Consider the following 27,705-nt stretch of genomic DNA (forward strand, 5'->3'; position numbering starts at 1 on the left):
CTCCAGGCTCCGAACCATCAGCCCAGAGCCTGACGCGGGGCTTGAACTCACAGACCGTGAGATCGTGACCTGGCTGAAGTCGGACGCTTAACCGACTGCGCCACCCAGGCGCCCCTAAAAATACATATTTTTGAGAATCAGAAGCACTTTTAATTCTGGCAATCATTAAGTAATACAAATGGATTATGTTTCACAGTTCATTTGGAATTAGCTTGTTTGGGATTTCCAATGCAATCTCTTGAAAAAAAAATGATGTTATAAAGAGCAATTCATTTTGCAAGGAAATACAGATATGTGTTAATTGGATCTATAATTTAGCAGAACTATAGTATTAACATAATGCCTCCTTGAAAAATTTTGTAGTGGAAAGCTGGGAGCTATGTAATAAGGGAGGGATTATTGGAAGAACGGAAAGAGATGGAATAAATGTCCTTTTCTTTCTTGGGTACGGAAGTAAAAGTAATTTTAATTTTAGAGCAGCATCCCTTTCTAAGAACCATCTTACATCTAATACATGCTCTTGTCTCTCTGTCTTCATTGATTTTGCTCTCTAAGCATTGAAAAAGGAAACTTTCCTTAAGTCTATCCAACTCCAATTGATCCTTAATTGGGATTTGCATTCATCAGTCTTCCTGAAATTAAGAATAATTTGAATTATTTGCATTTTAAAAGAATTTATTTGTTAATCCAATATTGTCTCTGTTTGAATGACATTCAGGCAGTAAAAACAGGTGAAGTTTAGATCAGAGATGCCACTTGATTGGTTCATCTCATGTACCTCAATTTCTTCATTGATAGAGTGGTATGCTGGAGCTCGCTCTACTGATCCTCAAGCCAATTGTGCACACCTCCCATCTCTATTCAGTGATGTCACATTGGTTTGAAAGCAGGGATGCTGGGAGTTCTTTCACCCCAGAAACTGAGAAACACTGAAAAATTTGAGCTTACCCATATCTGTTCTCCCTCCCTACTTTGATCCAGTTGTCAAACATTTACTAGAACGTCACTGACTGGGAATCATCATAATAGTATCTGTCTCATACTCTTAATGTGAGGATAAAATTAGTTATAATGGGAAAGTGCTTAGAAAAGTACCTGAGAATAGGAATCACTATACAAATAATTCCTTTGATAGTGACGATGGTGATGATGATGCTGGCGATGGAGATGATGTGGTCTATTCTACTTAAAGAGTATCTCTTTTTAAAAAGTTCTCTCTTTCCGTCATATTGACACTCATAGATTTTCTAGAAGTTCATATATGTCCTTGCAACAGTCTTCTCAATGATAAAAGAAATGGAGTTTCTAGATAAAAGTGATATAAATGATCCTATTCATGCAGTGCAGCACAGAAAATAGAGTGCACGTGGGGGATGGCAAGCAGAATAGTCATAAGAAAGCCAGTTAGATAACTGGAGTGACACAAGACGAGTAGTGTGAGTCAGTTAATCTGTGATGGTGGTACTGATGGCAGTTGTGAAAAATGGGAATATGTGGCTAGGTTCAAATGATTTTAGGAGCTAAAATGTCAGTGATATCAATGAATTATTGGGGTTTAATAAGAAGAGGCAGGGGGACACCTCAGTTGAAATTGGATAGAAGGGTGAAAGAAAGCTTACTGATATAAGAGGCTAATATTGAAGTTTCCACTGGGAGCTAAGCTACAATGGATACCACATGACCAAGTATGGTCCCAGAAACAAAATACAGAATTTACAATAGAAAGTCAGGATGCATTTAAGATTCTTGAAGCCCTCAATCACAGCGAGGCTATTGTTGTGCTTTTAAAATACTATAGAGTGTGGAGTGGAGGGAGAATTTTGTACTGAGGATTTCTTTGCATAAAACCCCGCGCAGTTTCCATCTAATGAAAATAAGAGTGGAGCTACCCTTCCCTTGCCTCTCAGGTCTTGTGAGGGGAGCCTTCCTTCATGAAGGACCAATGATAAAATCTAGTATATTTTCCCATATTATTTCAGAAAATGGACAAAATCGAGGGTCTGAAGCTTGCCTTATGCTTAGGAACGTGAAAGTATCTTCAGAAAGAGCAGATCCTGGAATAAGGCTTTGGGAGAGTAATTACATGACAACAAAAGGAGGGGTTAGTTGTGGAAGCTGAATGTCCAAACCAGAGTCATTTTAAGTTCTGCCACAGAGATTTTCCTTGAAGTGAGAATCTGTGTGTGAAATGGATTGTTTGGAGATCCAGAGCCTAAGGGGAATGTTACATCAAAGCAGAGGCAATGCCTTTGTCTTGGGTATATAGTGGGAGAAGCTCTCAAGAGCTCCCAAAAGAGCCATTAGAGCCATTACCTTTAATCCCAGAGAAGCAAAACCTATCTATTCAAGTGAAAACAGCCCCCCCCCAAAAAAAAAAAAACTAGCTTTGTTGCCTCTTATGAGGTAAAAACACTTTTGCAAAGTGGATGATGAGACAGAGGGAAGCCTGCCACACCATTCATATCCCCAAAGTCCCATCCGTTGCTGGCCCAGGTGGCCTTGTCGGCGGCAGGGAGGCAGACGAGAGAACTCTAAATTTTGTATAAGGATTGATGTAATAATTAATAATTAATAAGTTGAGAATTTCTCATTTCCAAATCTAAAATTTGTGAGATAAAGTGAACATAGGACTGTCTATTATTTAGAGTTGAGCAGAAACATCATTGATTCACCATAGTCTCATCCAAGAAAAGAGAAAGCTTACCCTCGCTGAATAAGGTCTAAAGGAGCAGTGGAAGACAAAGAAAGGAAACACGTTTGGGGTTTTTTTTTAATGTTTTTTTAATTTATTTTTGAGAGAGAGAGGTAGAGCACAAGTGGGGGTGGGGCAGAGAGACAGGGAGACACAGAATCCTAAGTGAGCTCTAGGCTCTGAGCTGTCAGTACAGAGCCTGACATGGTACTTGAACTCAGGAACCGTGAGGTCTTGACCTGAGCTGAGGTCTAACGCTTAACTGAGCCACTCAGGTGCGCGGAAACATGTTTTTATTAAATGATGCATATTATGCCTTTTCAGACTAGCAGTAATACTGGGATTGTTTGAAGGTTCAGGAAGCTGAACTGTCTCCTATGTGATATGAGTTCATTTTTTTTCCCCCTGTAAAATAGGAGACAGGGTCACCAACTAAGTTGGTCTTCAACTCACGTCAGTTCAACTTACTTTACAATGGTGTGAATGCGATACATATTTAGTAGGAACCGTACTTTGAATTTTGAAATGTGATCTTTTCCCAGGCTAGCTGTATGTGGTACGATATTCACCTGTGATGCTGAACAGAGGCAGCGAGCCACAACTTCCAGTCAGTCATGCGATCATGAGGGTAAACAACTGATAATACAGTATTCATAAATTACGTGACATGGGCAGCACTTTGTTACAAAATAGGCTTTCGGTTAGGTGATGTGGCCCAAATGTAGTCTACTGTCAGTGTTCTGAGCATGTTTGAGGTAGGAGAGGCTAAGCGATGATGTTCAGTAGGTTAGGTGTATTAAATGCCTTTTCAACTTACGATGTTTTCAGTTTATGATGGGTTCATTGGGGCAAAACCCCATTGTAAGTTGAGGAAAATCTGTAGAAAAAAAGTTAAAAAAAGTCAAAAAAAGTCGGTAGTAAAGATTTGTGGAAAATAAATCAGTGTAAAATAGAGGTCATAGCAAATAGTGGTAAGTTACCTTTGCAAATCTGTATGCTTTACAGCCAATCTGGAAAGTGCATTTGAGGTTAGTGATGAAAATTTGTAATGATATCTAGCTGACTGCTTCTTTTTGGTTTTCCTCAGTCAGTCGCACCTCCTTCTTGAGAAAGAGGGTAATTATCATTACCAAGGGTTGCGTTTGACCAGACTGCAGCAACAACATGGACAAGATATATAGGCCATAGGTTAATATGATAATGAAACAACAAAAGATGTTTTAGTCGAATGAGGAAAAAGATCAACAGAAAAATGATAATGAATTAGTGGATGTAGAGGGATCAATATATTGATATTAACTAAAGGTAAAGTTATTCGTATTTGATATTAAAATTGATGTTTACTGTCTCTATATCAGTATATGTTATATAAATAAGCCATAGTGGTAGTAACTGAACAAGCAAAATAGAAGGGCAGAAGATTATGATAATTATTGGCTTTGTCATATAGTTTCTACTATTTGGAATGTTTTCTAATAGCTTACCTCACAAATCCAACATCAGCCAGTTGACTTAGCTCAGGTTCTTAGCTTAAACGTCAGAAAAAGTGAACAGAATTGTGTAACTTTCCCTTAAAGCACTGATGTTACTTAGCAATTTTACTTCATTTGTATAATTGTTTAATTCGTATCTACCTCCCCAACCAGGTCATTAATGCCATTAGGATTAAACATGTATTTTTTGTTTTATTTGTTTTTTCTTTATCATTCCATTGAGGAAGCTACTAAATGTTGCGGTTGATTCACTCATCAATAATCCGAGTTACTGGACGACTTAACTAATCTACCACCCTAAGGAAAATTAGAAGGGACAATTCAATAATTAGCCCTAAATTTTTGTGCTGTGTATGGCTGCTCAGAGCTAGAAAGTTTGGAATGAATTTTCATATCTCTGAGAAAAGAAATATTTCTATTATTAAATAGAATTGATAACATTTCATAAAACTTATAAATCCATTAATATATTGTAAATTGGGTCTATAGCAATTCATACTCATGGGTATAACTAATGAAAGTCTAGACTAGGCAATTATAACTTTTGTAAAAAATGAAGTAATTTGGCCAATAAAGTAAAGTTCTTGATTCCAGATACTTGACACTTCCAAAAATTTGTTCATCCCAGACCCATCCTAAGAATGAGCAGGACTAAATGTCTCTGTCACTACTGAGAGCTTCCACTTACTGTATGCTTAGTATGCTTGACTAAAATCTAGTTGGAGTCCAACTTTGGTATCAGGATGGTTTTTTCTTGCGGACTATATTTCCGTTACTTTAATTTGTGCTTATTGAAAATACAGTTTCAGGCTTTTGAGGAAATAGAGGGCATAAAACATTCTTCAACCACCAAGATATTTTTACTCTTGAATCCTTCAGTTTTGAAGATATGGGGAAAGTGTTTCAGCTAAAATTAGAATGGCTTTTCAGAACTCTGTTAACACCTCCCTTTCTTTCATCTCCGTATCTCTATAGGCAGTTTCCAGTTGACTACTGCAACTTCTACAGGAAAATAGTACAATACAGACATGGAGTTATCTAGAGAATTACTATTTGGAAAGCAACTAGTAATAATAGTTATTACTTAGGAGTTTCACTATTGTATGAGTGACATCACGATCTCGTCATCGTCACCATTATTATCATTCCAATTTTATAGATCAGGAAAAGAAGGATTAAATATTTTGCACTAGGTCACAGGGCTAATAAGAAGGTATAACAGGTACATAGTCCTTTATTCTCATACAGAAATATCGTTTGCTTCCATTTCCTTTTTCTTTTCTTTAAATAAGGTGAAATCATTTTGTGTGCTGTTATTATCTTTGCTTATGAAATTAAAACAATAAAATATTGAGAAAGAAACATTTTATTTCTATGTCATTAGATGGTAAGTCACATACACACAAACATGTGGGATGACTATTTGAACAATTAAATGTTTGAATTGAATCACTGAATCAACAGTTTTATGGTAATATATATTATTTTCAAAAGTTTAAACATACGTGTAGTACTTCAAGCAATCATCTATTTACGAGATCTCAAATAATATGTTTTCATATTCCTAAGTATAGTAAGTTTTCTGTGCAGCTGAACATTGACTTCTTACATATTATTTTTGAGTAATTTTAGTTATTACAATAAACATAAAATGTATTTCAAAAGATAATTTATAATGGATTGTTCTATTTTCTTTATACTTGCTGTTTTTATTACTAAATGTTGTCACTGCATTACATAGTTTATTCATTAACTTAATATATTTTTGCAAGTCCTGCAACTTTTATTTCTGAGTAGCTTAAAACATATTAATTTATGTTTTGTTAAGTAAATGTATCTCTTTTGGTATTTATATCAATGCTTGGAAATATTCCAAAGAATTCAGAGAAGGAAAGCCTATTGTATATCCTTTTTCCTTAGGAGTCACTGAATGCTCCCTGACACATACACAAAACATTGTGGGAGTCCTAATAATCAAAGTACATTTTTTTAATTTTATTCAATTTTATTTTTTAATTTGTTAATGTTTATTTTTGAGAGAGACAGAGACAGAGACAGAGACAGAGCACGAGCTGGGGAGGGGCAGAGAGAGAAGGAGACACAGAATCCGAAGCAGGCTTCAGGCTCTGAGCTGTCAGCACAGAGCCTGACGTGGGGCTCAAACCCAGGAACCATGAAATCATGACCTGAGTCGAAGTCGGACTCTTAAGTAACTGAGCCACCCAGGCACCCCAAGTACATTTTTTGAAACAACAAAGTTCCTGAGAAGATACTCATTTAGCCTATAACTGAGTAATAGATACTCTTACCTTTGGAATTAATAGGGAGCATTATCTGTAAGAAGTTTTAGAATTTGATCACTATAATTCCATCTTAGTTCACTACATGCAGTTTTCTTGTTTTCCATGAGAACTTTTTTTTTCTTTTAAGCATAGCATGTATATTTGATGAGTATGTAAGCATATATTCTTATTGACTCTGAACAATTTCTTGTCACCTGTTTTATTTCTTAATCTGTCTTGTACAGATAGTGCCATTAAGATGTTTCATATGCGTCAAAGTAGGACACGCAGAAGTTGATGGAACTGTAATGACACAGTACATCACAAGCAATCCAACTTTGGCACAGCTGAAGATTACTTCAGTTTTGAATTAATCTGAATGACCCCAGCTTTATTTGCTGTCGAGTTTCTAGAAATGATAAAATGTCAAGTCACTGGAAATAAACCGACAGAGCCTAAAAAAATATGACATGACTAATGCATAGTTTCTCTGATCTGTTCCATATTCTGGAGACTTTATTTCTAACTACAGTATTTTATTTGGAAATGCTTGGCTTAATGAATATGTCTTCCACCCTACTAAAATGTGCTATCCTAAAGAACAGGAAATTCAGTGCTCTGTACATTTGTGTTTTATGTACACTAAAATCTCAATACACAAAAAAGATGTACATGGTAAATCACTGCTTTCACTTTTATTATATCTTAATTTTGGTGGGACATGTTAGGGAGTGCTTTTGAGTCAGGTTTTTTTTTGGAGAATGCTGGCATTTCAGTTTATTACAAGTTTTCCAGTGCCATCAGATAATTATAAAATGTGTAGGCATGCTATATGCTGACCACTTTTTAAGAAACTGCTATTTAACTTACTATTGACATAATACTACAAGGAATAGCCATCTTCACATTTATTGTTAGTGGCTTCATAAATTTCCTTTTATAAAACACAAAACTCATATCTCAGCATATTGTCTTGAAAAGGGGAACTCTCATTTAAAGTCTGCATTATCTGATGTCCTTCAGATATCTAAAAATTCTTCTTAAATTGGAGGGTCTCAATTCTGGCTAATTTTTTTTTTTTGTACCTCCGCTAACCATAATCTCTTAATGATGATGCCAGACTAGATTATTTCCCTTGATTTTTAATTCTTTTAATTTTGCTTTTAATCGTTCAAATGAAATCTAACTCATAAAGCAAATATGTAATCTGAATTTGTTCCTATTGAATGGATTAGATAGAGTATGCAGAAAAATTATACATACTTTAAGTTAGATGTCCATATTTTTCTAAAGATCCCATCCAACCTCCCCCTACCTCAGTCCGCACCACCATCATCACCTTGCACTGCTGGCCATGTTTGAGGTTTGAAATCCATTACCCTCAGCAGCTGCCTCCTTCACTCAAATCTCTGTCTGTCAGCTGTGTCTTTGATAACTTTTTTGGTCATTTCCTAACTAAATATCATGTGAAAGAAGGATGTACAGTACATTATTCAGCATACTTCCATTACTCTATTTTATCAGGAAAAAATTCAACACCTTTCTTTTTTTTTTTCATTTTTTTCAAAAATTTTTTTTCAACGTTTATTTATTTTTGGGACAGAGAGAGACAGAGCATGAACGGGGGAGGGGCAGAGAGAGAGGGAGACGCAGAATCGGAAACTGGCTCCAGGCTCCGAGCCATCAGCCCAGAGCCTGACGCGGGGCTCGAACTCACGGACCGCGAGATCGTGACCTGGCTGAAGTCGGACGCTTAACCGACTGCGCCACCCAGGCGCCCCTCAACACCTTTCTTAACACTTATTGATATACCATGACTTTGAACTATGACTAAGTGTAGTAGAGCTTCAAGGCTTTTGGTGTTTCTTCAGGTTCTTTATCACAATCACCCAAAAGGCAAAAGTGGTGGACGTGTTTCTGACAAGTGATACTTCTACTTAACAGATATTAAGAAAGGAAGAGAAAAAGAAAGTAAAAAGAATCACATATATGAGAAGTTCAGTACAAGTTTAAATAACTGTTGCAGGCTTTCCAGCCATGTTAAACAAGAAGTCAGGCATCCTTATATTTGCTAGTAGCTCAGAAGTGCTTCCATACGATCAGTGTAGGCTATTGTGAAGCACTTAACACTCTAGAAAAGTAGGCTGTAAAAGTCACATTAGGTCCTGCTTATGTGATCATGGCTATTTGAACTCAATTTCACTTGGATACCTGTTGTTACCTTTTTTCTTAGACAATGTGTATACATTGCAACCTGTGACTTTATTCTTCCTCTTTGCTCTGGTAGCCTCCAGTCCAAAGCTACTTTAAATCCTGCAAACTTTGAGCATCTCTATGACAGCCACTGCGTGAAGTGTTTAGGGAATAAAACCTAATGAAACATAGTCGTAGCCTATGAAAATTTGCCAGCTTGATCATGTGATATGACTTATTTAATCAAAATCCTTTCCTAATGCCTATGTAACACTCCATTATTACCACTTGCATTATTGTTATTACTTGCCTATGTTCTGATTTGTTTATTAACTTTTAAATGTGTTCTTTTAGAAAGATTTGACATACTCCCCTTTGAAGGAGGTATACTGTTAATTAATTATCAAATTAATTGAACAACTATTTTCAGACTGCTGTAAAAATCTACACTCTGTTTTACATGAAATCAGCCAAATTTAGGTAAATATTTAGATCTTTTAATATTAATTATATTTTTGGATGAGGTAATGTCCATTGAATGTAAACAAGGCTTATTTCAGCAGTATTTGTGCAAGTGGTAGATATGTATGTGGGGGGGGAGGTGAGAGGTAGTTGAAAGATTTAATGCTACCAGGGCTAATGAAATTACCCCATTTTGAAACTGTGAAAGAACTATAAAAGAAAAACAAAGTAATTGGGAATAAAATGGAAAATATTTAGCAAAGTGTCCACAAGGTGTGATTGAGCATTTTTTCCTCATATTTCTTGAAGCCTATAACCAAAATATTGTAATGCAATTTGATGAATGAACTTCACCATTCAATAAACATATTAAAGGTCTTCCTAACTTAATTTCTATGAATGTAACTAGAAGTTCTAAACGAGTGAATTACGGTGGTTGCTTTAGCCATGAGAAGGTACAATCCAAAGTACATTAATAGAAATTAAAACTGGAAAGAAGATATAAAAATTAAATTTTGTATTTTGAGTTTAGTTTTGTTTTTGCACTTTTATTTCCTTCCACACTCTTCCTTTCCTTATTTTAATATAAATAGACTGTCATTTAATCATTTAATATTGATTTTGATGACAAGTCAGTAAAATAGCCTATATCTTTTTCATGTTATGCCATACACAATTTCTAAAACTCCTTTAAGCAATGTATATATTTTCATTTTTAGAGGATATTCCAAATTTTCCTGATTCTGGTATATTTTATATAGATAGAAATTTTTCTAGGTTTTTCTGACTCAGTATCAAATTCATAGTAATGTACGTGCTCCACCTGGTGGTGAAAATAAACATTTCTTTTTTTTTTTTTTTTTTACTGCTAAAAAAAATAAATAAATAAATAATGGAGCAGAATGAACTTGATATCCTGATCTTATATGTGTATAAAAGTAGCTTGTAGTATACCCAGGAAAAAATTACTAAATATTAACCACAAATTGAATATTAGTCAATAATATAATATACTTAAATCCATCATAGATTAAAATTTTGGTCAACTATCTTACAGGTTCTTTTTAGTTTAGTGATTTACACTTACTGAGTACATACTGTCTCTCTATGGAATATATAAGAAAAATATAAAATATTTATATATATATTAGAAAATATAACCTTAACTTTCTATAAATATCTATCAATCTGTCATCTATCTTTATTTTATCTCTCTCTTATGTCCCGGATTCTACCCTATTAGTACCATTTAATTACATGGATGTTCCTGCCCTTCCATTTAATATTAGGTACACTTTGAGGCTGTTAGTATTTAAAATACTTCCTCGCGCTAATTTAAACTGAACACACTTTACTAGTTATAATTCCAATTAAAATTCTAGAGCAGGACCTATGGAAGTGAAAAGTGAAGTTATTACTCCTACTCATAATTCTTAACTTGACAGGAAATTCCTTTTCGATTTGGCACTATTATGTTCTAAATGTGATTTACTTTAGATATAGTATATTTCTCAAGCCTAGTCATCTGACTATACACTTAACTAACTCCACTGACGGCATGAATTATACATGTCTTATCAGGTATTTTCCATCTGAAAGTTCCCGAGTCTTCTCCTATCGGCTCAGCCATTGGAAGAATAAGAGCTGTGGATCCTGATTTTGGACAAAATGCAGAAATTGAGTACAATATTGTTCCAGGAGATGGGGGAAATTTGTTTGACATCGTCACAGATGAGGATACACAAGAAGGAGTCATCAAATTGAAAAAGGTACATAGACAAGGTTTTGAACAGTTGATTACCCAATAATAATGACTAAAAGTTGAAAATGACAGAAATTTTAATTTCCTTAAACGAGTATATTAAATTTAAAAAAGACCAAACGGCTCTGAAGTATTCACTTCCTCAGGTATTTGTATTCTGAAAATCAACAGATAAATATTTTTTGTTGAAACAGGTCCATGAATTTATTTATTAAAAAATTCTTACAAGAATTTAATTGTAATTTGATTTTTAATTGTTACAAACTTAAGCAAATATATTAATTAAAATAAGATCTAGGGGCTCCTGGGTGGCTCAGTTGGTTAAGTGTCTGACTCTTGATTTTGGCTCAGGTCATGATCTTATGGTTTGTGAGTTCGAGCCTCATATTGGGTTCTGCACTAACAGCAGGGAGCCTGCTTGGGATTCTTTCTCTCCGTCCCTCTCTGCCCCTCCCCTCTCACTGGCTTTCTCTCTCTCAAAATTAAAACAACAACAACAACAACAACAACAAACATTTAAAATTTAAAAAAATTAATTAAGATCTAGAGGTAAATTCTAACCCCACCAGCTTTGGTCTTACCGTCTCATGACATTTCTGAGACTATAAATGTCTATATAAATATCTAATTCACACATTGCTGGTAAAGGTTTATATCACAGTGGAAGAATCCCTATGTCAGTAATCTATACTACTGAGGAATGGAAGAAATGAACAAGGGTAATGCTGGCCTTGAGGAGGTTTTAAGGAGGTAACTGAAAAGAAGGATTAATGAGAGATAGAGAGGAGGAAGGGGAGGGAGAATGAGAGGGAAAGATGAAAGGAGAGGGAGAGGGAGAAAGGGTGGGAGAGGGAAGGAAAGGCGGACTCTGATGGGAAGCCACGGAGTAATGTTAAATAGGTTAGGGGCGCCTGGGTGGCTCAGTTGGTTAAGCAACTGATTCTTGGTTTCTGCTCAGGTCACAATTTCATAGCTCATGATAAGGAGCCACGTGCTGGGCTCCATGCTAACAGCACGGAGCCTGCTTGGGATTCTCTCTTTTCTCTCTCTCTGCCCTTCCCTGCTCAAGAGCATGCTCTCCATCTCTCTCTATCTCTCTCTATCAAAATAATAATAATAATAAAAGGGATTAATACAGAGGAGAATCGCAGAAGGGGAGAGCACAATTGTCAATATTAGACAGGTTATAATCTGTGTTCTGTTGGGGAGTGGCTTGAAGAAGGGTTATGGAAATGTGAGAAAGGAAAATCACAATTATATTTAGGACGTGTAGATTGTTTCCATATCAGTGAAGCAAATTATAGGAATTTTTAAGAATGGAGTGTAGGAAAAACAGTGACACTCATTTAATTTAGTACTGTTTTCTACTCTGCTACAAAGCATGTTGTATTCAAACCAAACTGCAGTATATCGTATACATTTAATAACTGCAATTATTTTAACCTACAAGAAGTATATTTGCAGTCATTCCCAGGAATGAGGTTGCTGTTTCCAGATTTGCTCAGGAACTCTGAATTTTAACAAAGACATGATATATATGACAATAAAAACAATATTGAAAATAAACACAATTTTCACATAGATTATTTATCACTTTTTATTTCCACTATTGCAATAAACTGTACCTTTTCTACAAATTAATTTAACCACATGATCTCATTCAGCACAATTATACATTTATGTTTAATTTTCAAAGTACTCTTAAAAACTATGTGTCACATTCTTATCAACTTTACTCCTTTATTGTTTCTTCTTGCTTTGCTCATTTTTCTCTTTTCTATTCAGTAGAAAGTCAATGAAAAATCTTATCACTTATTTTTTCTCAAAAAGCACTATACTTATATGACTTACAAACATTAATTTAAATGGAGCAAATATGAATTCTCTTAGTAATAAAGAAAATAATAGAAAATATTTTACATCAACAGTTAATAAAATTTATGTATGAAAATAAGTAAATTTACAAAGTAAAATTGAGGTACAGAAGAGTCAATATTGTGGATGCTATATATTTAAAATCTATATATGCATGTATATTTAAAGTTATACCTATATTTTATATTTATACACAACATTTTATATATTTTTATTTATACATATTTATCATCTGTGCCAATAAAACATTGATGTCTAAGTGTCAATCTGGGAAAATGTGTGGGAAAATGTGTGTTACTTTTTAACACAATTGAAAACATGGCTAACTATAGTCTTTACATTACATCAAAATGGCTTGATCTTTGAAAGTAAATATTTAGTTATATAAATCAATTTTCGTAAATATTTACCTATTATACATCCTCACTACAGCAATAAGAACAGACCTTTTCCCTTTTTAGCTTATGAAAAATTCATGAAAAGAGTCAAATTTTTGAACAATTTTATTTTGTTGCATTTTTTGACTTAATTTTTTGACTCTTCTCTTTCTTAAGGAGATTAAAAAGGATTTATGAAATTATGACATAACGTTGTTAAAATTGATTTACATAATAAAGAAAACCAGTCTGAAATGTGTATCTCCAAGTATAAAAAGTACATTTTTCTTCCTGCAGTGGATGAGTAATTGTCCATTTTGCTGGCATAAAATTTGTCATTTAAATAAAGTTCAGTGTCCATAACTAACGTTCACTCCTTCATTCAACAGGTACTGATGGGGAAGTCACTAAATCTGAGAGCCCACTCTGGATTCTGGGTATAAAGCAGTAAACAAAACAGATCCAATCCCTGAACTGAAGCAGCTTCCACTTAGTTGGGAAAGACAGATGATAAATGCAAAATCACTGACAGCAGCTATAAATTCAAGCTTGAAAAGCGTAAAGCAGGGTACAGGGATACAAGTCATTACTGCATGTGGTGGCTCTTATAATGAGGTGGTCAAAAAACGTTTCTCTGACAGGATGAAATTTCAGCAGACTCTTGAATGAAGCAGGAAATGAACCATGTAGTGTCTGAGTGAAGCTTGTTCCAGAAAGATTGGGCAGCAGCTGCAAGGAATCCAGTGGGTTGAGTGCACTAATGAAAGGGTTCCCAGCCAGAAATGAAGTCAAAGGTGCAGAGAAAGGGCCCTTCTTGGGAAGCCCAATAGGCCAGTCAGTCCAAGGACTCGAATTAGATCATGGTATGGGAAAGCCCAGGGTGACTTTAGATCTAAGTTACCTCTACCCTTGTAAAGCTGGGATACTGTGGTGTTCTGAGAATAATGACTAGGAAGTAAGGATAGAAATAGACCAGTTACAAACCTACAGAAATAATCCCAGAAACCGTTGATGGAGGTATGGACCATGCCTTGCGTAGTAATTGAGGTTGTGAGAAATGGTGAGATTCTGGCGACATTTTAAAGGGACAGCCAAAACATACTTTCATAAAAATTCTTATCATCCAGCAAATTACCAAACAATTGAATAGATTTGTTCTTAGTGTTGTGATTTGTCTTAATGTCTAAGTGGGGAAAACCTAGAGGCAATCTTTTGGAAAGGACAATTGTAGCTTGCAGAGTTCATCTATTAAATCTCAAAAAAAGACAAATATCCCAGGAGATCACTTCTGTAACAAAAATTTTAAAATTACCTATCATCTGTCTACCTACCTACTTACATACCTACATGTCTATCTGCTGTATGTATTATATTTTGTGTGTTTGTACAAATATGTACGGGTAGAATTATGACTTGATTAAACATGGCAGAATGATTTCTTGAAAATAAAACCATTAGAAAAATTCTGTTGAATAGAGCCCATGAGAAACTCAAAATTAATTTAAACAACTGCAGTTGTTTAGAGTTTTGGGGGAGGGGTGAAGAATGTATTATAGAATTAGTTGTGTGTATATTCAGTAAGTTCTCAGAAAAGTTTACCTTGTAGTTACCTTTAGGAGTCGTAGAAAAATTAGGTGTGTGATGATAAATAAATATGTAAACGTCAATAGCACTATCCCAGTTACATGGTGATCTTTAAATTAGTTTTTTAAAAAATCTCCCTTCAACATCTCAGCATAAAATTGTAAAAAAGGGTTTTCATTAAAACCAAATTCATGCAGGAATTATGTTGTTAATGCATTTAGAAAGTCCAAAATATATTCTACCTTTGAATATGTAGCTATTTGATAAATATCAGTTACTTTAATTGTTTGGCTAACATTGAGTATGATATTTTGTTTACCGAGTTTTTCTTTTCTGAACTCAATAAACCAAATACTGGGTGTTGTATGTAAGTGATGAATCACTAAATTGTCCTCCTGAAACCAACACTACACTATATTTAACTGGAATTTAAATGACATCTTAAAATAAAATAAAATAAAATAAAATAAAATACAAAGTTCTCTGAAGCACATATTCTCATTATTGTTTTATCTCCAAAATCTTTATTTGCTTTCCCTTTACCATTTCCCCTCTCTCTTTCTGAGGAGGGTGTAAGTGAATAAAAATGATAGCCAGGTTTATGAGCAGAGAAGAATGAAAAAAAAACCTTTTATTAATTTATTTTTTAACGTCAGCCTGAATTCAGTTTATGAGCCCTATGACATAATGTTATTTCCCTGTGTCACATTGAATTCAGAATAACATTATGAAACTTTACAAATCTTCTTAAGGCACAGGCTATTGGTAAAAATAAAACAAAACACACAAAAAACTACCCTTAGTCTACACTTATGTCACATTGCATTGAGCAAAATTTAAACAAATAGAAAGTACCCTATATGTTCTTAAGTATTATAACATTAAAAACACTAACAAAATCAAAATAATAGCTGTTAAAAGTTTCATCCCATCTAAAAATTAGGAGATAGGCTACATTTAAAACGAGAGCATAAAGCATTTTAAATTGAGCATTTTTATTCTTAATTGAAAAAGGAAAGGAAATATATTTTACTCTAGTTTTTTTTTCTACTGGAGAACTGAGAATAAATATAATTTATTATATAATTACATAGTTAACAGATATAAATATAAAATTACATGAGTTAAAAACATTGAGGGACTAAAAATAGAAATATATTTATAGAAGCACTGTAATTTCCTTGTTACTATTAAGAAATAAAAGCAATTAAAATACTGTCATCAACATTTAAGTTCTGCAAAAGGACAATTTTATTATCTTCCATAATTTCTCAGTTCTCTACCATTTCTACAAAAATGTCTGTTGGTAACTAGGAAATAAAGAGTGCATGTTTAAAGTAAAGAATGATGATGTGATTTCCTCTCTATTTTTAAATAAGTAAAACTTTTGGTTTAAAAAAGAATTCTTACTCTTTGATGTTAGTTGGAAATATTATTTCATTCCAAATAAACGTAACTGTTTTCACACTGAATCCAAAGCAGAATTGTTTTTTTCCCGTAAAAAAAGGAAGTAAAATGTTGTATTCTTTACCAGGATTTTTAGTAAATAGGCTAAGCTCTCAGCGGGTCCCACTGAACCATTCATATTTTACTTAGGTCCTGTTGGTAAAACTCATTTTCTTTTTGAAGTCAAATGGCAAGGAAAGGCTTTCACACCAAATGATTTGGTGAAGAGCACCACCATGTGGTTAATTTTTGAATAACTCTAAGGGGAAAAAGATGAAAAAATTCGGAATCGCTTATTTTATGTAGCCAAACATACACCTTTATTAAGTTTAAGACACTCCTATTTTTAGCCAGTCTGACATGCTTAAGTTTAAAGAAAAACATAAGTGGTGTTCTTTATTTATTTCTGTAAATATGATGTCCCAGTTTTTGTAAATATTTGTCATCACCTTTTCTTTTAAACATCTTACCTAACTTGGCTAATCAGTCTTATAAACTCTACACTGGCTCCTAGACTGAAATTACCAAAGCAGCTCGTTTTGCTTTCCATCAGGCATTTAAAACTGTGTGTTCTATAGTCTGTTCAAACTCAGAATGACCAAAGTCAAATTCCTTCTCTTCTTCCAACAAAAGCGCTTCTGTTCATGTCTTCTCCTTCCTAGATAAGGCTCCACTTCCTCTCCAGTTTCGTAACCCCCAAATCTAGACTTTTTTTTCTTATGTTGCTTCTCTTGCCATCAGCTTCCTTGTGACAAATAGGACGTAAATCCTGGCCACTAATTTCTCCTGAACATGGGTTAAAATGTCCCTCTTTCTCTGCCTACTGGGTTGGCATGCATCCTCCTGGTTATTCCTTCTACCACTGCTATGGCCATTCTCTGAATATATTCATTTAACTTACCCTTTCCTCTATGAGTGGTTGAAACCTAACTCTGTTCCTCTTACTCTCATGCTAAAGTCCTTTTTTTGTTTCCATCATTAGTAAGATACCAAGCAAACCGTCTGTTTTGTATTATCATCTGCTGCACACATGAATAAGCACGCACATATATACAGGCTATTTTCCAACCATACGAAATTCACTGCGATTTCTACCAAATGCACTAGTCTTCCTTTTGCACAGAAGACACTGCCCCACATAAGTTTCTTAGTTGATTCTTTCTGTTGTTGTTGTTGTTGTTTTTAACTATCTCCCATGTCTCATACCAAAGACTTTCATGAGTCCCTCAGGCAAAGCTGATCACTTCTTACTTTCTTCCAAAACGTCAGCATTTCTTTCAAACACCTACGATACTTATAGCATTAATACTTTAAACACATCTATTATTCCTACTATATTTGAGCCCCCTAAAGGCACTTTATCATATCTGTATTTGTGTTGTCACAATAAAGGACATTCTTGAAATATACAGGCTGTTTAAATTTTTTATTGACTACAGAACAAATGCATTGTGTTGGTTTATTGTTTTAATTTATGATGCATTCTTTTTTAGTTCTCAGTACTATGTAAAGTTTAATGTATTTTATAAATTACTTAGAAAGATAGTGTTTTACTGATTATGCATATGAGAAATAAGAAACTCAAAGAAAAAAGGTAACTTTTTCAAAGTTGAACAGCTTGTAAATTATAGTATGTTTGAAAAGCATATTAACTGTTATAACTATTGTTACCAACAATATATGTTAGAAGTAAAATGTGAGAGGGGCGCCTGGTTGGCTCAGTCAGTTGGGCCTCTGACTTTTTCTCAGGTCATGATCTTACCCTTCATAAGTTCAAGCCCCACATCAGACTCTATGCTGACAGCTCAGAACCTGCTCAGGAACCTGCTTTGGATTCTGTGTCTCCCTCTCTCTCTGCCCCTCCCCCCCCCCTCAAAAATAATTAAACATTAAAAAAAAAGAGAAGTAAATTGTGAACTTGGTTATTCAAGAAAGCTCAAAAAATAATTGGCCTCCCTAGATGATCATGATCTATACTGTGTGTGCATGTAAAACACGTATTTTACTTAAGTATTTATAAAAGTTAATGTAATCTTTCATTTTTAGGGTAAAATCTTTCATTTACCCCAAACCCTTAACTAGAAGCACTAGAGTTTCTTTCAGTATTCTTTTTTGTTTTGTTTTGTCTTGCTGAATTAGTTACTGAATTTGTTCCAAAAAGTATCATCACTAAAATATGGGCATAGAGCGAATAATGCCCATGATTCTTAAATTAATTCATTAAAACTATCACAAATTCGTAGTGCTACAAAAATCAGGAGTCTAAATTATGCCCACAAAAATTAAAGGCATTTCTAACAAGTAGTTCTGTGACAAATTTATGTAGAGGTAACTTTTAGGAAGTACATGTTTCTTCACTTTAATAATTTTATTTAGAAAATACGTTTTTTGTCTGGTCATTCCATTGGGTTTCTTTTTGGGTTTTTTTTGTTTGTTTGTTTGTTTGTTTTTAATTTTAAAACTGAAAGGCCGTTGAAATTTGTCAACAACTAAAATTCAGGTTTTAAAAATGGCCACATTTGGGGCGCCTGGGTGGCGCAGTCGGTTAAGCGCCCGACTTCAGCCAGGTCACGATCTCACGGTCCGTGAGTTCGAGCCCCGCGTCAGGCTCTGGGCTGATGGCTCAGAGCCTGGAGCCTGTTTCCTATTCTGTGTCTCCCTCTCTCTCTGCCCCTCCTCCGTTCATGCTCTGTCTCTCTCTGTCCCAAAAATAAATAAACGTTGAAAAAAAAATTAAAAAAAAAAATGGCCACATTTGACTTTTTTCCCTTTTTTGTTGGGGAATGTTTGCCTAATCATGTAACAACTTTTATGCATCAAATAATTAGTTCATGGGGGCACCTGGCTGGCTCAGCTGGTTGAGCTTCAGACTCTTTGTTTTGGCTCAGGTCATGATCTCCTGGATTGTAAGTTCAAGCCCGGTGTCGGGCTCCGTGCTGACAGTGCAGAGTCTGTTTGATTCTCTCTCTGCTCCTCCCCACTCTCCTTCAGCACGCAGGCTCTCTCTCTCTCTCTCAAAAATAGGTAAATAAACTTAAACAAAAATAATTACCTCTCTACTTTTTAGTAAGTTGCTGAGTTGAATTCCTTCCTCAACAGTGATAGGATACACAAACTGCCATCTACCCCCAACACACAGAACATGATCTGACCCCCAAGTTTTACACTTTTCCATACCATTTATTGCCGCCCAACATGGTACATATTTTGCCTATGTATCTTATTGTTGTCCATCAACTCCTAGAAGACAGCAAACTCCACACAGGTGGTGATTTTTGTCTGCTTTGCTCAGTTCTAGCATGGGTAATCATGTCTAGAAAGTGGTAGGATGTTCAAAAAATATTTATTGAAAGGTATAGAATTTATTCTATGGAATTTAACCTTTGCTCACCTTCCATCAGGGTCATTAGCTTCTGACTTCCCCATGCGTGGTTTTTCTTATCTCAGTTCCTATCATTAATACATCCTCAGGAATGCATTTCCTGGGTGCCTGGGTGGCTCAGTTGGTTAAGAGGTCGATTTGGCTCAATCATGCATGATCTTGTGACTTGTGGGTTTGAGCCCCATATCTTGCTCTCTGCTGTTGGCATGGAGCCCACACTTTGGATCCTGTCTCCCTCTCTCTGTCCCTCCCCCGCTCAAGCTCACTCTCTGTCTTTGTCTCTCTCAAAAATAAATAAACGTGAAAAAAATGCACTTCCAATGTGCTCTATGCAATTATGTTTCCTCGTGTCTTATTACCTAATTTTCCTCATAAATCTTAACACCAGCTGAAAATGATGTACTTACTAATTTGTTGTTGTTGTTGTTGTTGTTGCCATCCTTTTCTACAATATAAGGCTTGTGATAAAATGGACTTCATTTAACTTGTTAACCACTCTATTCTCAACACCAAACATTTGATTTGATCAATGTGAATTTAAATTGATGTGAATAATCAAAGAAGTACGTGCAGATATCATCTATGAATGATTTTCTATGTAACATGAGTTGTGGTCAAGTTCTGGAATAAATTCTTATGAAACAGAAAGTGCCAGCAACAAATACATAAATTGGTTACCATGTCGATCATAAAACTAAGTTTTGGGAAACTTAATTTTCCTTTAAAATGACGCTTGATCAGAAAATCTTATCTTTGTAGCACACCCTGGCACAAAGAAATTACTTTGTAAGTTCTTTTCCGTCTTGTCTTTTCATCATGGTTCAGGCTGGTATAAGTCTGTTTTCTGCTTGTCCTGAAAGGCACCTACCCTGATTTGGATAAAGGTTCAGTCTTCAGTCATTTGGATTGATTGAAAATATTTCCTTCCATTGGCCATTAAGAACCACTATATGATTGAGAAAGTAGAATCTTATTACTAAAGAATACATTGTGTTGAGTGATGACTTTACTCTGTTGGCAAAATAATACCGATACGTGTTAACCATAAAAATTGAAGCAATATAGAGGAGTAAAAAGTAAAGACAGATGGAAGTGTGGGTCAGAGGATACCGTAACTGGGTCCTCTGCTGAAACCTCAGCACCTCTCAGGCTGAAATCAAGGCGTCGGCTGGGGTGCCATCTGATTTGAAGCTTAGAGACACTCTCCAAGCTTATTGGTTGTGGGCAGAATTCATTTCTTTGTGGCTTTATGACTGAGGTCGGTATTTCTTGCTAGTTATTGGCTAGGTTTCAGTGTCAACTCCGGTAGGCGCCCCTTGAGGACTTGCCAGGTGGTTTCTACCCTCGTGAGTTTACTTCTTCAAGGCCAGGAGGAAATTATCTGCACTGCCTTTTTTTATTTATTTTTATTTTTTAAGTTTATTTTAACCATCAGGTGGGAGTGGCACCTTAATCAAGTAGGTAAATAAAATGAATAAAATGTAGATCTTGTCTAGAAAGAAGTTGCCCAATCATGTAGATAATCAGGAGCATTTTGATGTCTAGGAGAAAGTAAGGGCAGAGGAGGGGAACACATGGTATTAGTGGCTATATTCTGAGACAGAAGTGAATTCTGGCCCCCCTCCCCCCAAAGGGGTAAGTATAAGCTAGGACAGCTCAGTTAGCTTTCTAGGCAAAAGGACCCAAGGTGATCATGTCAAAATAATCTTACGTTAGAAGATAGGGGTCAGTATGATGGAAAATTATATTGTTTCACATTCATAGAGCATTTAGGGTTTATAAAAACAAGAAATATATTTTTCTATGTCCTTTAATTTGAATGACCTAGCACAGCCCTCTTTCTTACACATCGGTCTCTCTCATTCATTAAACGAGATGACATGTTTCTCACTAGTTTCTGAGTTTGTTGAATGCAGAAAAAGCAAATCTTGTCATTGGACCCAGGAAGCATTCCAAGCCTCACCACCATGTAGGCTGTTGATATTTTTTAAATTAATTCAATATTAAATGGCTTAATTTTGTTAGATATTTCTTCTTTTTCTCAACCTAAAGTTACCATTTTAATAATTTGAATTTTGTTAATTCCACTGAGACACTATTACAATAAGCCTAACTGAGGTTCAAAAGGATATCCCTTTAATATTTAAAAATGGTTTTCCTATCTTGCTTTGATCTTTATTCTACGTAAACTTTCTCAGTAATGTTAACAGTTTCATATTTTCTGCTTGAATAATGCTTTGCTGTCCTATTCTGGCAATTGGTTTTTGTTGTTGTTGTTTGTTGTTTTGTTTTGCTTTTTCATGATTTTGATTCCTTTAACAAAACACAGTAGTCAGGCTGTAGGCTTATCAAAATAGCATCATGGGACTACCTCCTTTTTCATTCTTGATATTATGTTCCTATTCATTTAACCAATAACTAAAAAATCAATGATGGCATATTATGCATGCCATTATTTACTTTTATTGGCTTAATGATAAATTGAAATTCTTAACAAAACAGATGGAAATTGAAGAAAATCAATATCATATTGACATAATATAATAGGCAAATAAGCATGAGACAAGTCACTAAAAATACATAAAAAGATAAAAGAAAACATTGAGCGCAAAGCAGATAAAAAATGAATAAAATTGGACAAATTAGATAAATAAGGGAATAATTACAGGGAAAATAAATATAGATTCCCCTGAATGAAAATGATTGTGAACAGAACTTAATGTCACATCTCGGTGGTGTTACTATTTGCTCTAATAAACTCCATGGAATTGTGAGAGTTTTTGAGGATTTCACAGGGATTTTTAAAAAATTTTCCATTTTCATCCTCAGAGGAAGTGCATAAAATTATGGTCTTATCCTTAAGGGAGAAATAGATCTCCCTTATTTTCCCCAGGTGTGCTGAGACAAAAAACAGATCTGTTGACACAGCAATTAGCAAGTCATTGGAGTCATAGCAGAGGGAATTAATTTAGAAAACAGAAACTACTAAAGGTCCCTGAAAATCTCTATGTTAATGTTAATTTCATATTGTCTTAGTTTTTCATAGGTGATGAGAAGGGAGAGCCATTGACTCTAAAGTTTATATAAAGCACCGTGGCAACCCATATTTCCAAAATGTAATATTTTCAGTTATTTGTAACATAAAACAAATATTCATAATAAAAGTGAAAGTAAGTAGTAGTAACGTATTAAAATAGAGAATCAGTGACTTCTGGACAAATGACTTCCAAACACCATGTTTCACAATTGTGTTTAATTTGATCACATATGTTCAAGGTAAAAGATTGGTAAAATATCCTAATGATGCATTACAATGCCTACTAATTATATATACAATGCTGAGAACACCAAAGACCAAAACTCTATAATTACCACTGTGTATGCTTTAAATCCTGACAGAGTCCTTTTTTTTCAGTGAAAAGACTTAAACAGTAAAAAATATTTAATAAAAAATTATATTACTGTCAAAATAAGAAGAGTAGTTCAAGAAAAAAAAAAACATATTTTGTTGTACCAAATTTTAAACTGGAATGTAGACTGTCCTAGCTATCCAATTTCAATTTTATTGTATTTTAATTATAGCTTAATTCCACTAGATGTCAGTATTGTATAAGATCAGAAAATAACTTGCCTTAAAATTTCTCTTGGTGTTTTAACTGCTCCTACAAAATGAATAAGCCCTACTTAAGCGTGTATGTGCACATACGTGCCATTTTAGTCTATGCAACTAATTATCGTTACAAGTTACCCAGAATAATCTACAAGAGCGTGATTCCGAAAATGTGTCTTTACCCACTAATTACAAGTTTTGAAACCGATTCAGAATTGGTATTACCTCGCAAATGTTCTGAAACAATGTTCACCATCTTTGCCACATTCTATATGCATGCACCTCTTCATTTTCGATTTGTCCTTATTCCAGCCATTAGATTTTGAAACAAAGAAGGCATATACTTTTAAAGTAGAAGCCTCCAACCTTCACATTGACCACAGATTTCACTCCGCGGGCCCTTTTAAAGACACAGCCACAGTGAAGATCAGTGTACTGGATATTGAAGAGCCACCGGTGTTTAGCAAGCCGCTCTATACCATGGAGGTTTATGAAGACACTCCAGTTGGGACCATCATCGGTGCTGTCACTGCACAAGACCTAGATGTGGGCAGTAGTGCTGTTCGGTAAGAAAAAGAAACTTTTCATTTTCTGTGTGTCGGAAGAGAAAGGAAAAACAATGCTCTGTCCAAACCTGCATGGATGATTGAGTTTGGGGAAAATGTTATGCCTTCGCATGATACGTATTAGAGGAAAAGCCACAGGATTTGAACAAAGACATCTGCTATCAGTCCCTGTAGCAGTGGCTTAACAGTGGCATGATGGTGAACATGTTACTCAAGCTAACCAGTCGCAATTTTTCATTTGTAAAAGGCATTTATTAATACAACCTCAAAGGATGAATTCCCATGATTCATGGTATGGAGATACTTTCACAGTACCTGAAGGATAGTAGACATTTAATACATTTTTTCAATTACTCAAAAATGTCTGTCTCTTGCTGGAAGTTAGTGTTTGAGAAAGATGGTTTGACCACTTGCCATTTGCAGTTCATTTTTTTCACTGACAATTGTGTCCACTGATGAAAGCAGTTAGAGCCAGTTCTAGGGTAAGATGAATCATGGAATTGCTCAAAGCCCAGACGTTACAAAGAGCTCCTTTTGCTATAAGGCTGCTGGGTAGTGAGTCAACAAAGCCATCGGTAGAGTAAGAAAATAATCTCTCTCTCTCCTTCCTCCTGAAACCCATACATTCCATTTGTACTACTACTGAAACAGTGGGATTTCCCTTTCCCTCACTTATACATTGATTCTGCAACATAGTTTGAGACTTCCTATTGATTCAACTCTATTTCTTCTGAACCTTTAAATTCCCTGCTAGCTGCCCATATCCCACATGCATACAAGCACTGGGAAACCAAAAAAAAAAAAAAGTAGAAAAGAAAGAGAGAGAACAGTGTGTTATTTGTTCTGAATCTTCCACCTCTAAGGGGTTAAACCTTCATATACAAAATCAGACCAAAGAAAAGTTGGCTTTTGATGCAAAAACACTATTGACCTAAGGAAAATATATAGACACATATCTTATAAGACTTTCTGTCACGGGCAATAATACAAAAAATGCATAAATCATTCAGTGGTTACCTCAACACATTCATAGCATATAGGAAAGTCTCAGGAAATGGCTTGAGAGCAGGTAAGCCTTGTTCTTTGTATTCATACGAATCTATCTCCCAAGATGGTCTGAGTATTCCTCTTCTCAAAACGCGTCAGTGGTCAGGAGAGAACGCTAAAGAAGCACCATTTGTCTTGGGAAAGAGAAGAGAAATAGAAACTCCTGAGTGCCCCTACATGTCAGGTTGAATGCTGGTTAATTTCCTCATTGGATTTAAGTTGTTGTTCTACATGTCCATTTTACAACATGACTCGCACTCAGTTAAACTCCAGAAGAGTGTGTTTATTACTAGTGTTTGTAGAAGCGTTCTCAAGAATCAGCTCTATTAGCAGCTGTTATATATTAACCTGTCATCATTCATCAGTCCTATTCTTAAGACCACAAGTGTGCTGTTGATAATTGTGAAACTGGGAAATGCCTCGTGAGTAGATTCACGGGGAATTTTGAGAATATAAACAGTTACAGAAGAAATATTGAAGGCTGTAAAGAAAGTAGTAGGTAAATAAATATGGATTGAAATTCTCTATGATACATACAGTAAATGAGAATTCTGGAACATAGTGAAACATGATATCTAGAGAACATGCTAAGTTATTTAATTTACTGTATGTTCTATCTTTGAAGACTGATCAAAGCATGATGGGATCAAAATATTTATAAAATATGAACTTAATGCAGTATGTCAAAAACAAAACCAAACAAATCAGAGAATTTATAAGGAAACCCACCACCTGGCAAAGGTGGGAGGGTGGTGAGGGTTTCAGATTTCCAAATACAAGAACATGTTTAGAGTTAAGATCCTGGTGTGAGGAATAAAGGAAAGCTATGTTTTAGAGAAACAATTCAACTGTAAGACTGGTGTTGTTGTTGTCGTTGTTGTTGTTGGTGTTGTTGGGGGGGGGAGGTTACTGTCACGCGAGCTAGTGTCCGACAAGAGCTACTGTATATGGAAAAAAGCGGCATCACTAGTCTTCCTTCTAATAGGTTGCTACCTGACTCACCAAAGCTGTAGACACAGATGGATCTAATTGCTCCCCGTGAGGGGTTGTCAAAAGACAGAGCCGCTTTTGAGTCAACATGAAAGCTCTCTTCCTTCCATGTCCTTGGAGTAAACAATAAGCTTGAATCATGTCAGTTGAGGAAACATAGGGTATGAATCATCGTATTTTGGGCCTGAAAACATGTTTGCTCACTTAAAAATGGTAGTAAAAAGATGTGAAAAATAAGCATCAAAATGTGAAATTACCTAACATTTAGGTATACTTTGTTTCCCTTTGCTTCACTGTCTTTTCACAGGGTTACTGTACGAGGCATTAATTCAGAGCTACATTATTCCATACCAGTGGGTATTTTATTACCTTTTTAAGGTTTATTTATTTATTTTCAGAAGAGAGAGAGAGAGAGAGAGACCACAAGCGGGGGAGGGGCAGAGAGAGAGGGAGAGAGAGAGAATTCCCAGCAGGCTTCATGCTGTCAGTGCAGAGCTCGATCCCATGTACCGTGGGTTCATGAACTGAGCTGCAATCCAGAGTCGAATGGTTAACTGACTGAGCCACTGAGTCACCCCAATATATTATTTTATTATCACTGAGCCCAGAATAAAGACCCAGAATGCAATGGCATTAAGCAAGGATTAAAACAATTTTGAAGAAAGGTACAGTTGGGTGTAATAACTCCAAATGTAGTTGACCCTTGAACAATGTGGGGGTTAGTGGCTCTAACCCTCTGCATAGTTGAAAATCCACACGTAACTTGACTCCCCAAAATCTCTAATAGCCTACTATTGACCAGAACCCTCATGATTAATGTAAGCAGCCATTAACATGTATTTTGTATGTTATATATATATTATATACTGCATTCTTAAAATAAAGTAAGCCAGAAAAATAAAATGTATTAACAAAAGCATGAGGATGATAAAATACATTTACAAAACTGTTTTGTATGTATCAAAGAAGACCCTCATATAAGTGGAACTGTGCCGTTGAAACCTGTGTTGTTCAGGAGTCAAACGTATACCATATCTGGTCCCCCCCATCCCAAGCTTAATTTCTTGTTATTGTTTCCTTCACTCTTCTAGCCTTTGCTATTAGATACATTCATTTCCTGTCTCTAATGTTCTGTATCCCTTGACCCTCTTATTATATAGTTTATGAGAACAGTTTCTTGTGAGTCAAGTGAGAATGAGTTTGCCCACCACTGGTGAAGTGAGGGATTTTCACAACAGTAGTCTCTTAAGCTTAGAAATGAAATTTAATATATATGATCACTATTCAGTTACATGAAAATTAACATTTGTCTTGAGTATGAGTGATTTGAACTACAGAGAGATTTTAGTGGATAATTTTGTTCAGTCTGCCATGTTTCTTTTGTTACAAAGACGTAAACTTCTTAGTTATCCTATGAATTTTAAAAGAAAATTTAATCTAATTAATTTTATGTATAAAATAGGAAAGGGATAATTCAATTCTAAACTCAATCTATGTAAGAAGTATGGGATGATAAGAATCTGATGACTCAAAATGTATTTTGTGCATATAAACTTCCATATATAAATTCAAAATAACATACTTTAATTGAACAACTAAAATGCTCCTTATTCATGTAACCTTCTGTTTAACGGTATTTCTAACCAAAACCTACCACTTAAATCAAGTAGTAAAATCAATTAATAAACAGAAAACCATTATCAACTACCATAAGTAGATTGTGATATTTAAAATAATTAATAACTTGTCATTAAAATAGAAATGTTTATCTGTGTCCTGCTTAAAATGATCTTAAATCCTAAATTTGGTCTGTTCACCAGAGTTTTGGGAAAAAAAATCTGTAATCAACTGGCATTGATTTTTTCATCATGAATTAAGAGACTATCAGTGTAGCTGATTTTTATTTGAGAGACATTTCCAATACATCAAAAATCTTATTATATG

General features: G+C 35.0%; 1 protein-coding gene across 2 annotated transcripts in view; it reads left to right on the forward strand.

The window, feature by feature from the left end:
• CDH12 (cadherin 12) overlaps window positions 1–27,705 on the forward strand; it is a 269,762-nt gene that overhangs the window by 199,662 nt on the left and 42,395 nt on the right. For both annotated transcript variants that reach the window (XM_047074362.1, XM_047074373.1), the window contains 2 exons: window positions 10,704–10,891; window positions 23,471–23,724. In XM_047074362.1, the coding sequence (XP_046930318.1) occupies window positions 10,704–10,891; window positions 23,471–23,724 (442 nt within the window). The remainder of the gene's footprint in view (window positions 1–10,703; window positions 10,892–23,470; window positions 23,725–27,705) is intronic.

This window comes from Lynx rufus, unplaced genomic scaffold (assembly GCF_022079265.1).
Source record: "Lynx rufus isolate CCGP_SWC_20201006 ecotype Redwood Valley unplaced genomic scaffold, mLynRuf1.p SCAF_1, whole genome shotgun sequence".
Taxonomy (NCBI): domain Eukaryota; kingdom Metazoa; phylum Chordata; class Mammalia; order Carnivora; family Felidae; genus Lynx; species Lynx rufus.